Source organism: Myripristis murdjan, chromosome 7, assembly GCF_902150065.1.
Source record: "Myripristis murdjan chromosome 7, fMyrMur1.1, whole genome shotgun sequence".
Lineage (NCBI taxonomy): Eukaryota > Metazoa > Chordata > Actinopteri > Holocentriformes > Holocentridae > Myripristis > Myripristis murdjan.
The window spans coordinates 10138147-10150195 of record NC_043986.1 but is presented as its reverse complement, the minus strand read 5'-3'; the positions used below and the strand labels follow the sequence as shown (position 1 = coordinate 10150195).

Below are 12049 nucleotides of genomic sequence, written 5' to 3'. Positions count from 1 at the left end.
GTACGGGCTGCATGTGGCCCCTGGGCCGTGAATTGAGTAGCCCTGTGATTAATGAACATGTAAAACATGAAATTATTCTTGTGTTGACCAAAATATAATAAGAATCATTATTTTAAAACCAAAATGAAGAAATATTGCATTAAACACATTGTTTCTAATAGGGATAATTTTTGAATGTTTACTTTTTTTTGACCTATTTAAAATATGTTTTTGATAAAATATTTATTAAAAGTGATAAATGGACATGTGAAACATGAAATAATTCTTTTGTTGACTAAAATACAATAAAAATCATCATCTTTAACCAAAATGAAAGACATTTCTGAAGTTTACAGCATAAAACCCATTCATTTCAATTGGGGTCATTTTTGACCCCACTCATGGAAGAGTGTAGGGTTTGGTGAGCCATGCATCTAAGGGTTAAAAATAAATAAATGAATAAAAATTGCATTACACCGAGGGAGACTTGGATCATTTGCAAGGGACATCATGATCACTGTTGACTTGTTTTAACTGCAGAGCGATCAGACATGGGTCAGAAAAAAAAAAAAAAATTCTTCTCTGAGATCCAAAACCTCTAAACTTAATCTGGCAGTCAAATATAAAATGAATGCCTTTTTACATTTATCATTATATTTCAATTGAGCAGAGGAAATGATTTTTGGATGTCTTTTTTGTCAAAAATTATCATATAATTTATTTTTGCCAGTGTAATTACCATAAATGCAAAGCTGCAAAATGTGAAGGAATCATGAACAAAATATGAACTTATTATTAGAAACTCCACAAGAATACTGACATAATGCCATGTCAAGACACTCTAAGTTCTATGAATTAAAGAATCATAAGAATTGAGTAGAATTAAGATATCATCAATAATTCATGTCTAACTTAAAATATGATTAAAAAAACAAATAAACAAACAAATATACTGCTTCCTCTCACATGGTGAACAGCAGATGACCACTGAAGGTGCTGCGGTGATTTTGATCATCATATATTTTTGTGCTTTGCCAGAAACGCACAAACACAACATCTCCAACTTCTAGAAGCAGTGAAGCGCCATTAGAGGAAGTCCCATAGCCGGATGTTTGATGTTCAAATGCAATAAATATCTGTTGTCCATTTTTGACCAAGATAGCACTCGAGCCATGTGAACGATGTCCATATGCACCCACGTAGAACTCGAAGTGGTAAACACCTCTCACTGGTGCGATGAAAAGACCTGCAGAACAATTTTGACATTTTTAAATGGAGAGTGGACTGATGCAGCTCCTGCCAAACAACAAGCAGGTGTTTGGCATCACAGTGGCTAAAAATCACTTTTATTTCTGAAATTTGTAGAATACCTGTGTTTGGGTTGTAGGCATTCCCGATGTTAGTGATGACGTATCTGAAGACCAGAGGGGTGTCTGTGTTAAATGGCCCAAGAGTTCCAGAGCCTGAAGCCAGAAGAGAGGCTGAGAAAGCCACCCGTTTGACTGAGAGAGAGACAGAGAGAGAGAGAGAGAGAGAGAGAGAGAGAGAGAGAGAGAGTGAGTGAGAGAGAGAGAGAGTGAGTGAGAGAGAGAGAGAGAGTGAGTGAGAGAGAGAGAGAGTGAGAGAGAGAGAGAGAGAGTGAGAGAGAGAGAGAGAGAGAGAGAGAGAGAGAGAGAGAGAGAGAGACATGTAATCCTGTTAGTGTGGCTGCCACAATGACAAAAAACAGCTAAACTGAAATCATTTCATAATTGTCAAATGTGAAATGCATATGATTTAGTAAATGTGTTCACATCATTTTGTATACCAAGAGCATGCTACATCCTTGATAACTTTTTTTTTTGTGTTTGTTTGTTTGTTTGTTTTTTCCATCTGCAATGTTTAGGAGGGTAACATTTTTAAAATGATGTGTATCTTAATTTTGGAGAGAATGTTCCAGATATTATGCTGATAGTGTGATTTTCAGTCCTACCCTGCCTGTCTCTGTTTAGAGCCTCCACCTGGTTTTCTGTGATGTTTGACCTGGCCGTCATGGCGGCAAGTTGCACACCTTGAGCTGAAACCAAGAAAAGGAGAAACATGTAAAGAGAAAAGTGAAATACCTCCAATTCCTCTGCAAATAAACAGTTATTGAAACATTTGACAATGAAAAGCAGTTAATGGCAGCTGTCTGAACCAGGATGTAGGCGTCTCGGCTTGTCATAATATCAGTTTTCCCTTTCCATCAGTCCCAAAGTGACAGAGATAGTTACAACTAAACCAGACGTAAGGTGTTCAAATCAGCTGATTAACAATAAAGTAACATTTGAACAAACTCATCACAGACTTTGCACTGTATTCCACTGAAGTGTAGAAAAGTCACGGACAGAGATCACGCACATTTAAGAGCATCAGCTTTCATGTTATTTTTTGAACATATTTTGATTGTAATGACGGTTTAGTCATTGTTCGCTGTTGTTATGAGATGACGTCTGATCTTCACTCAGTACCTTGAAGCTGTGTCTTCAGACTGTCCACCTGAGTCTTCTGTCCCTCCAGTTCTCTCAGTTTTGCTGCTTGTGCTGCAACAAAAACACAACTTTAATAAATTAACCAACCAGTGGAGAAGAATTCATGGGTAAACCCATGGATCTTAGCCTCTATATGCCTGATTTTAATACAACTTTTATTATCCCTGGTTACTGTTTCAGTGCATGTTTATAATTTTTTTTGTTTGTTTGTTTTTTGTTTTTGTTGTTTTTTTGATGTAACAAGCAACACAATGACAAAACACATTACAATCTTGATCTAAGAACTTATTCCAAAAAACAGTCACTTTTCCTTTTCCTTTACTTCATTAGCTGACATTATTTTATTAGACCTTTGTTCTCATTCTACAAGTATCTCATCTCCACCTTCTGTCCAGCCAACATGGCACTCATTTCTCTCAGCGCAGCATGGATGTCAGGTGGACAGGTCTGTTGCTGACAACCCACGGTGAGCTATCTTTGGTCTTTAGGCTGCTAATCCCAAACTTACATATGGTCTAGCTTCGTTCAAACATTACCAGGCACAGTACCTTGAAGCTGTGTCTTCATCTCGTCCACCTGAGTCTTCTGTCCCTCCAATTCTCTCAGTTTAGCTGCTTGTGCTGAAACAAAAACCAAAAAAAATGTTTTAGAACAAAACATTTGCTAAATCTATCTCCTTTTTTTTATTTAAATGACATTTTACTATACCTTTGTTCTCATCCTGCAAGTATGTCATCTCCACCTTCTGCTCAGCCAACAAGGTGCTCATTTCTCTCAGCACAGCATGGATGTCAGGTGGACGGGTCTGTTGCTGATGAGAGGCGTTTGCAGGTTCAGTTCTCTGGGTTTCAGTCTGTTTTCCATGAGGAACGATTTGGTTCCCTTCGTCTGAGTGAACCTGAGCTCCGAACAGAGAGAGGACCAGCAGCAGCAGCTGACAAACCACGGTGATGTCCATTCTCACACTGGCAAATATGCACATGCCTTTATGCTGCTAATCCCAAACCTATATATAGTCTAGCTTTGTTTGGCTTTTTTTTTTCTGTCAGTATTTCTCTGCCAAGTTCTTAGGGCGCACTTGTTCTGCAAGTTTTTGCTCAAGCTGTTCTCTCCCCAACCTGTTTTGGACATTTGCTTAACCACTAACTGTTTGGGTGACTGAGATTTACCAGAAAACCCACAGTATGTTTTTCCTTTTGCTTCCTTAATGAATTGCGATGGGTAATTATATCTGGTTTTGGAACAGCAACAGCACTGACATTTAAGATGCAAAATATCCACTGCGAGATGCCATTCATGTGTGGAATTCCCTTGGATAGCTCAGTTTTTCTCGCTTCACTGAAAATTGATTGTAGATTGTGTGTGCACTGATATTGTATCCCCATGTAAAGCTGGTTTATCACACCGATGAGGTTTTTATCATTTCTTAAATCATGGTGGAGCTATCAGATATGGGCCAGAAAATAGACAGCATCCAGATGAATATATTTCAGTTAGTGTCCATCTCAACTCTTCCCATTAACTGTCAGTGCAACAGCCCCTAATCAAGCCCAAGTGTCTTCTCTGCTAAAGTATCCATGTATGAGACATGCAGCCAGCCTTGGGGGCCGCTTACAACTCATCACCAATGTATCTTAAAGAAGTAGAAGGGTCAATTGAGAACAAGGTTGGACTCAAGGAAACATCAACAGAGAAAAAAATCGAGCAGGCAGTGATTGACAGTGCAATACCCAGAGTAAGTATGGAGAAGAACAATGAACAAGGTAAAAGGAACTTTTTGTAAATGAGATGTTACAAGATAGGAAATGGTTACATGCTACATTTGAACTGCAATCAGGAAACTGGTCAAATAAATAAGTCAGACAACCTCCATTAACTTCCTGGTGTCGTTCTCCCAGGCCTGATCTTTGACATGTGATCTGGTGAAAGTGTCATGAAAATATGTAACCCTGTGTGGGATGAGGTGCTCCAGGGTTGGGCTGGAGCACAAAAAATCTTGGCAGACTTAAAACAAGATACACCAGAAACCAATCTTTAAGAAAAGGTGAGAAAGTATGCATATGTGTTATGTGCTTGGACTGCTCTTACAGATGTCATCATGGTGAAATCTCCATCTGATCCACTGAAAATGGATTGAGGTGACTGTGTGGACTGACTTTGTTTCACATATAAATGACCCTGATATTTCATATTTCATAGGGGTGCTCAGTTTAGCTGCCCCAGAATCAAGGCAATCTTTGGCTCTTTTGTCTCAAGCTTTGAAGAGATGCCAAAGTGACAAAATAAAACTGAACTGTGCAAAATCACATTAATGTTATTCACATGAACAACATTTGGGAATTCAATCTTACATTGAAATGCCATTGAAAGCTGCAACTGAGAATATTTCATTTTTCCCTGATGTCAGAATTTGTAGTGAAGTCATGATTAGTGCTGAATAATGGCCAGAAAGGTTTTTTGTAGATCATTATGATGTTACAGTGAATTTGACCCTTGAAACTTGAAATTTGAATCCAGGATGTGGCATATGAATTCTTGAGTTATGGCCAAATATGTGTTTTGTGAGGTCACTGTGACCTGGAACTTTGACCTTTGACTTCCAAAACCTAATCATTTCATCCTTGAGTCCCTGTGGACATTTGTGCCAAATTTGAAGGAATTCTCTCCAGGTGTTCCTGAGATATCGCATTCACAAGAATGGGACGGATGGACAGAAAATCTGAAAACATAATGCCTCCGGCCATGTTTGTCACTGGCACGGAGCCATAAAAATGTCATAGTTTAAAAAATGGACCCTCTCCATTAGGACATGCTGATCCACATGATCAGGCTTACAGTTTTCAGTCCATTTAAAATTTTAAGTCTGCCAAAGTCGTTAGACAGTGGTTATGTTTGTTGTTTGTTTTGTTGTTTTGTTGTTTTTTTGTGTTTGTTTTTGTGAGCAGGATATCTCAAAAAGCTCTGAACAGATTTGCATGGAACCTGATGGAAAGGTTGATCACGGGCCAAGGAGCTTTCAGATTTAGGCAGCATCATGAAACTTTGTGGAAAGGTCGGTCATGTGGCAAGAAAGCACAAATAAGCTTTTCACAAAAGTATTGGCCAAAGGGAGTGTGGCAGTGGGTTTGATTAACTTTCGGGCATATGACAATTGCATAGTGTCGGCTGAGGTAAGCACACTGATGAACATATTTTTCTAGTTTATAGTGTGATTTATGGCAATCGATGATGAACTATGAATCCATACCTTTGGGTTTGTAAAACTTTACTCTTGAATTACAAACATTGTTGAGGCCAAAATTATTTATGGTTAATTTATAATTCATTTATTTATAACGTTATTTGAAAACAGGTGTTTATGAGAATTTAATTGGTTGTTCATTTGTCCGATCGTTTAGTTAACTGGTTGTTTATTGTTTGTCTGAGCAGCTGTCTGCATTGATTGGAGAGGTGATTTATGACACCTGGGTAGAGATGCAGACAGTGGAGAGTGGGAAGCTGGACAGTTTTTTGACTGCAGAGGACAGACGCAGAACGTTTTGATTGCTTTCTTTTGTTAATCCGCTGAAGTGACTTTTTTTGTTATTATTTAATAAATGGCGATAATGCCAAAGTGACGCTGGATTCGCAGCTGTCTTTTGTTTTGATTGCAAGGCATGGACCCACTCAGTAGCGGCTTTTGAAAGTCTGGAAAAGAAGCCGCAACAAACCATGCATTATCATTCTACCTGCAAAGAGAATGGGGCTCCTAATTTGTAAAGAATTCAGATAGAAAGAGAATCCACCAAGTGAGATATTAAGTGCAAAAATATTGCAATGAATCAACCTGATCTCACAGAAATCCGTGAAATGAGCACAACCTCTTAACAACGCATTGCGTGCTCCTGGCACATAACCTGTTATAATTATGTGTGGCCACCACAGAAACAGCGTCCACTGAAAGTCAATTAGGATCCGTGTCGTATGGCCACCACGCAAACGCTGTCCACTGAAAGTCAATTTCATGTGGGTGGTAGTTCATAGATCCCGGAAGTGCAAATTTAATCAAAATAAAATAATAAAATAAAAAATAAAAAATCGCCAGTTTTCTAGACTAGGCCTACCATATTGACCCGCATAAAAGACGACCCTGATTTTAAGATGACCCCTCTTTTTCAAGACCATTTTTGGAAAATAGGCTACTTTTTATATGGACAAAATCTTGTTTGAATAAAAAAGCCACCGGCCTGCATCAGGCGGGTCGGCCGCGGCACCGGCTGGTACCGCGCCCACCCGGTCAGGTCTGCGGGATCTGACAGGTGAGCGGTCAGTGCCGCGGTCGGCCCGCCTGGTGCCATGGCCGGTAGGAGTAGTATCTAACATGGAAGGGCGCAAGCCAGTAATTTCGCCTAGGGCGGCACATAGGCAGAACCGCCACTGTATAGTTTATAATGTCATCATTTTCATATTTTTCTAGTCCACAAAAATCACATTTTAAGCCATTTTGAAATCAATGAACGAAATTTTATTTTAATCTGAAAAACACCGGCGTTACCAAGGCAACGCGCTTCATGCTACCTGGTGACTCCCGGCTTCTCGGCTTCAAAGACGTCACGCCATGGGTGGTGGTTCATAGATCCCGGAAGTGCAAATTTAATCGGCATTCTGAAAAAAAGGTCTGATTATTAGCCATAACGTTGTAACCACCCAAGGCAGACTCACCACGAGCTATGAGGATGTGTAACGATGGCATGTGTCCACAAGTCCCGTATAATATCAACTTTATTTTAAGAAAACACGTTTTATTTGCGATATCATATCACGGAGAAGCACTACATTACCCATAATCCTAGTGTTTATCAGCGACGTGTCTGAATTGACAGCTTTCATCAATAAAGTCAATAAAATCTAATAAAGTGCATGAAAGTTGATAATGCGCTGATATGTTACGCCATTGAACACAACCCTTTCAGTCAGCGAAACAGAGCGGGTGGACAAACCGTGGAAACACGTCAAAAATAGCACTAAAGATTTATATAGTCTATATATATTTTTTTTTTTTTCATAACACATCTTTATTCGTGGTATAAACATAGGCTACATGTTACGGTTATGCTTTTGCTGTTGAAAAACTACCGTATGTATGGTTTTTAAACCTAAATTCACAATGTTTATCCTAACCCGGAAGAGGGGTACCAGAACTACAATTCGTGCAGAGTTGCAACACACAGAGCTTTCCTGCGCCATAGCTTTTGTAGTTCTAACATGTTATGTCTATTATATGAAGTGGTGATCACTAATTTTGCAATCTTAATCAAAGTTTTGGGGTGTGGGAAGAACGCCTGAATGGTCAGATTTTAATTTTTTTTTTCTTAAGATAGTGAAATCATGTTTTTTCCATGTTTTGACACTAGTCGGTGGCGCCCCCTATTGGTTTGCCATCGGACATGATAGTAGAGGTCAAGAGCTTTCCAAAAATGTTGACCCCATGTCTCTACCATATTTTGTTGCTGCACTGTAAGCCTTTAAAAGTGTCTCAGGTGGCCATATTAAGTTAATGGGAAAATCTGAAATATGAAACATTGAGTATTTTATGGGGAAAAAAAGCTTTGAAATGGTCCAAATTGAAAAGTATGACTGTGTATATGACTAACATCAATATTCTAAATAAATTTGGCCATTAAATACCCCCTTAAAGAAGTTTGACTGATTTTATCAAGCTTGGCCCTAAAAGAGGTCTGCAGATGTACACCTGAGACAGCCTTGGCTTGGAGCAAGATGAAAATCAAACTTTGTCACAGAACAACAATGAAGACATCGTTTGAAAGGTCTTGACCTATGGAGTAACATATCTCAGTGTGAGACCAGTGGGCAGTTCCTGCTCCCCACAAGTGCCCTTTGAACCTTGCACCTGAGACACTTTTAAAGGCTTACAGTGCAGCAACAAAATATGGTAGAGACATGGGGTCAACATTTTTGGAAAGCTCTTGACCTCTACTATCATGTCCGATGGCAAACCAATAGGGGGCGCCACCGACTAGTGTCAAAACATGGAAAAAACATGATTTCACTATCTTAAGAAAAAAAAAATTAAAATCTGACCATTCAGGCGTTCTTCCCACACCCAAAAACTTTGATTAAGATTGCAAAATTAGTGATCACCACTTCATATAATAGACATAACATGTTAGAACTACAAAAGCTATGGCGCAGGAAAGCTCTGTGTGTTGCAACTCTGCACGAATTGTAGTTCTTGTACCCCTCTTCCGGGTTAGGATAAACATTGTGAATTTAGGTTTAAAAACCATACATACGGTAGTTTTTCAACAGCAAAAGCATAACCGTAACATGTAGCCTATGTTTATACCACGAATAAAGATGTGTTATGAAAAAAAAAAAATATATATATATAGACTATATAAATCTTTAGTGCTATTTTTGACGTGTTTCCACGGTTTGTCCACCCGCTCTGTTTCGCTGACTGAAAGGGTTGTGTTCAATGGCGTAACATATCAGCACATTATCAACTTTCATGCACTTTATTAGATTTTATTGACTTTATTGATGAAAGCTGTCAATTCAGACACGTCGCTGATAAACACTAGGATTATGGGTAATGTAGTGCTTCTCCGTGATATGATATCGCAAATAAAACGTGTTTTCTTAAAATAAAGTTGATATTATACGGGACTTGTGGACACATGCCATCGTTACACATCCTCATAGCTCGTGGTAAGTCTGCCTTGGGTGGTTATGTAAGGTAGTGACTGAGTCACGTCAGAAGGTGTCGCTGTTGACCGTTATATGCCCTTGATAAACTAGAAATTCGCTGTGGTTTGTCCTTTACAGGACACCGTAGTTTGATTTTTGCTTTAGTTTGTCCCTTACAGGACACCGTAGTTTAAGTTTCGTTTTCCGGCGGGCGCCATTTTCTTTTTATGTTTATTTCCCGCTGTGTGAAGGTAAGCACGGTAAAACGGCTCCCAGTATCACCTAAAATATTTGGATTTATAACACGGCCACATAGTTAATTTGTGGAGATATATATTCTAAATGTGTTTTTATGTTTATTTCCCGCTGTGTGAAGTGCGAAGAATGTGCTGTGCCATTGGTTTGGTGAAAATAAAAAAAAGGGACTCAGCCGCAATCCGAACTCCCTGTGTGTGCGCGCCGTGCTTCTCCTCCCCGCACTACACCCCCCACAAAGTAACATCAAAACACAACGCAGAGTCCAGGGTGTTAGGGGGGCCCCAGCAAAAGCGGCACGGCCGACGAGACGCACACACCACCGGGTTACATCTTTGGTGCCGTGACCGGGATTGTGGCGCTTCGAGACCCAAGAGAGTGTGAGGCTGAGGACAAAACCCTCCTCAGCTACGTTGTATTAAACTGTGTCGTTAACTGAGTGTGCAGTGTGTTGAACTGAGTGACTTTTGCCTTTGCAGTAGTTACCAGAATATTCGCCTTCCTCAACATATCCTTTGAAACCTGAAGTGTGTTTTATTTTGTTGTGTTTTGATGCAAGGACTTTTCATGGTATTCTGAAAAAAAAAAAAAAAAAAAACTGAACTCTTCCTTGAATGGTAAATGAGTGTATTTTGTGTGAAACCTTTCCATAAGAGTAATCTGTGAATAACATTAAGCCAGTTTTGGTGGGTTTATCTCATTTGTATTATTTGTGTGAAATAGAGCTTTGTACTGGACATTTGAGTTTAAAATAAGGTTAATGTGAGTTTTGGTTATGAGAAGATAGCTGTGCCACATTTCACTTTGTTTTTTTTGTTGTACAGTCGTACTTACCCACAAGCATACGCTAAGTAACACACACACTCATTCTACTCTGCCGCTTAAGTTAGGGACAGAGACATTAAAAGAACAGTTAAAATGTTGAGTGACTATACAGACCCTCCAAAGAAGATGGAAACTCACCTTTTGATTGAGGAGGCAACGGCTTGCACCAACACTGTGAACCAACAGCTATCAGTGAGGCCAAAGCAAACCACGCCGTTCACCAGATACGCCGACCCGCAGCTGCAGTACCACACTCCAGCCCGTCAGGCCGGTGGGCAGCCCATGGACTCAGGACTGGCCTCACAGCTCACCCCTTCACCCCCAATGCTGTTACCCTATACTGATCTCCACGCTGCTCCAGCTCATGTGTCTACTACGCGAGGCTCTGGAACCCCAATGCAGGTACCTCCATTCTGCTTTGACACCAGCCCAGCCACGCGACCCAGCACCCAGGCGATCAGATCAGATCACAGGTCACCAAGTGCAACCTTCCAAGTGCTTCAACCGACAGTGCAGGCGACTGCGGCCCCTGCCTTCCTACCACAAGACAGCGTGCATGAACCCACAGCCACCCTGCCACCACACCCCCCCCCCATGTCCCGTCTTCCCAGAGAAACGGACAATACAGCAGCCCCTCATGAACCAACCAGTCCCCTCCCCTTATCCCATGCAGGTCACTCTGCCTAGCTCACAGGTCTACACCAGCTATGCCTATTCCACACCTGCAATCCAAGTTCCCATGCCAAGTTTCCTAACACCACAGCCAATGAACATTATGAATAACCCCCCTGCAGCTGAGCAGACCACCCAAACTTCAGAGTATGGACAGACCCCTCAGTTGCATACGTCACAAGCAGCTGTCCCCTCCTCCCAGGCTCCCCTGCACTCATCTGCCACCGGTGCATGGGGCCCCAGTGTAATCACACCCACCCCCCTGAATATGACTCATGCAGCTTCTGACCCCACAGTTCCTCCTCACGGCCCCGCTCCAGTACATCCATCAAGGCCTGTTTCAGACCCTCAAGCCAGCATGTACCCCAATACATTTCCCCAACTCACCCCCCTCCCTCCATACTACACCCAGCAAGTGCAAGCACCATTAAATGCCCCAGTCAGAGCCGTACCCAACCCAAGCCTCCCACCAGCTGCCTATGGCGGTTTCTTACAGACTCATCAGGTGAAGAATGTCCAAGTTTTTACGGGTAATGCGGATAGCAAGATGCTTGTGGAGGACTGGATTCGTGACATGCAGTACCTCCTGGAGGCGATAGAGCTCCCCATTCACCTCCGCTTTTCCACTGTTGTGCGTCACCTGAGCGGTGAAGCCAGAAAGCTGGTTTTGAACTTGCCCCCCCCGGACCAAACCCCTGAAAAAGCATTTGAAGAACTGAGGGCAGAGTACGGTGACACTCAAGGCTCTTTGGACCCCCTAGCCGACTTCTATGAGCGTAGCCAGAGATCGGGGGAGTCTGCTTGCTCATATGCTATAGCATTAGAGGCAACATTGCGAGCTGTGGAAGAAAGCCAACGAGGCGGCAAGCCTTTCCCTGACCGTGACAGTAAGCTCACCCGGCAGTTCTTAAGAGGACTTAGTGATGAGGAAGTGTATGCAAGGATTTCACCCATGAAGCCCCGGCTCCTGAGCTTCCGGGAGCTGCAAGCTGAACTCAGAAATCTATCTAAAGAAACAAATAAGTTCCAGTCACAACACAGGCCAAAGAAAACTTATGCTCAGGTCCATGTTACATCAGAGAGTAGTACAAATGTGAAGACAGAAAAGACAAAACACA

The 12049-nt window shown here is 41.3% G+C and overlaps 1 protein-coding gene and 1 long non-coding RNA gene across 2 annotated transcripts in view; both read right to left on the bottom strand.

The window, feature by feature from the left end:
• Window positions 1-941: 941 nt before the first annotated feature.
• LOC115362499 (uncharacterized) overlaps window positions 942-12049 on the bottom strand; it is a 28275-nt gene continuing 17167 nt past the window's right edge. The window contains exons 4-5 of the mRNA XM_030056453.1: window positions 1350-1481; window positions 942-1225 (exon numbers count right to left, since the gene is read on the bottom strand). Of these exons, the coding sequence (XP_029912313.1) occupies window positions 942-1225; window positions 1350-1481 (416 nt within the window). The remainder of the gene's footprint in view (window positions 1226-1349; window positions 1482-12049) is intronic.
• LOC115361842 (uncharacterized) lies at window positions 2476-3238 on the bottom strand. The gene is made up of 3 exons (XR_003928460.1): window positions 3198-3238; window positions 3038-3109; window positions 2476-2540 (listed from the first exon to the last, which is right to left on the bottom strand). It is a non-coding gene; the product is annotated as an uncharacterized LOC115361842 (long non-coding RNA).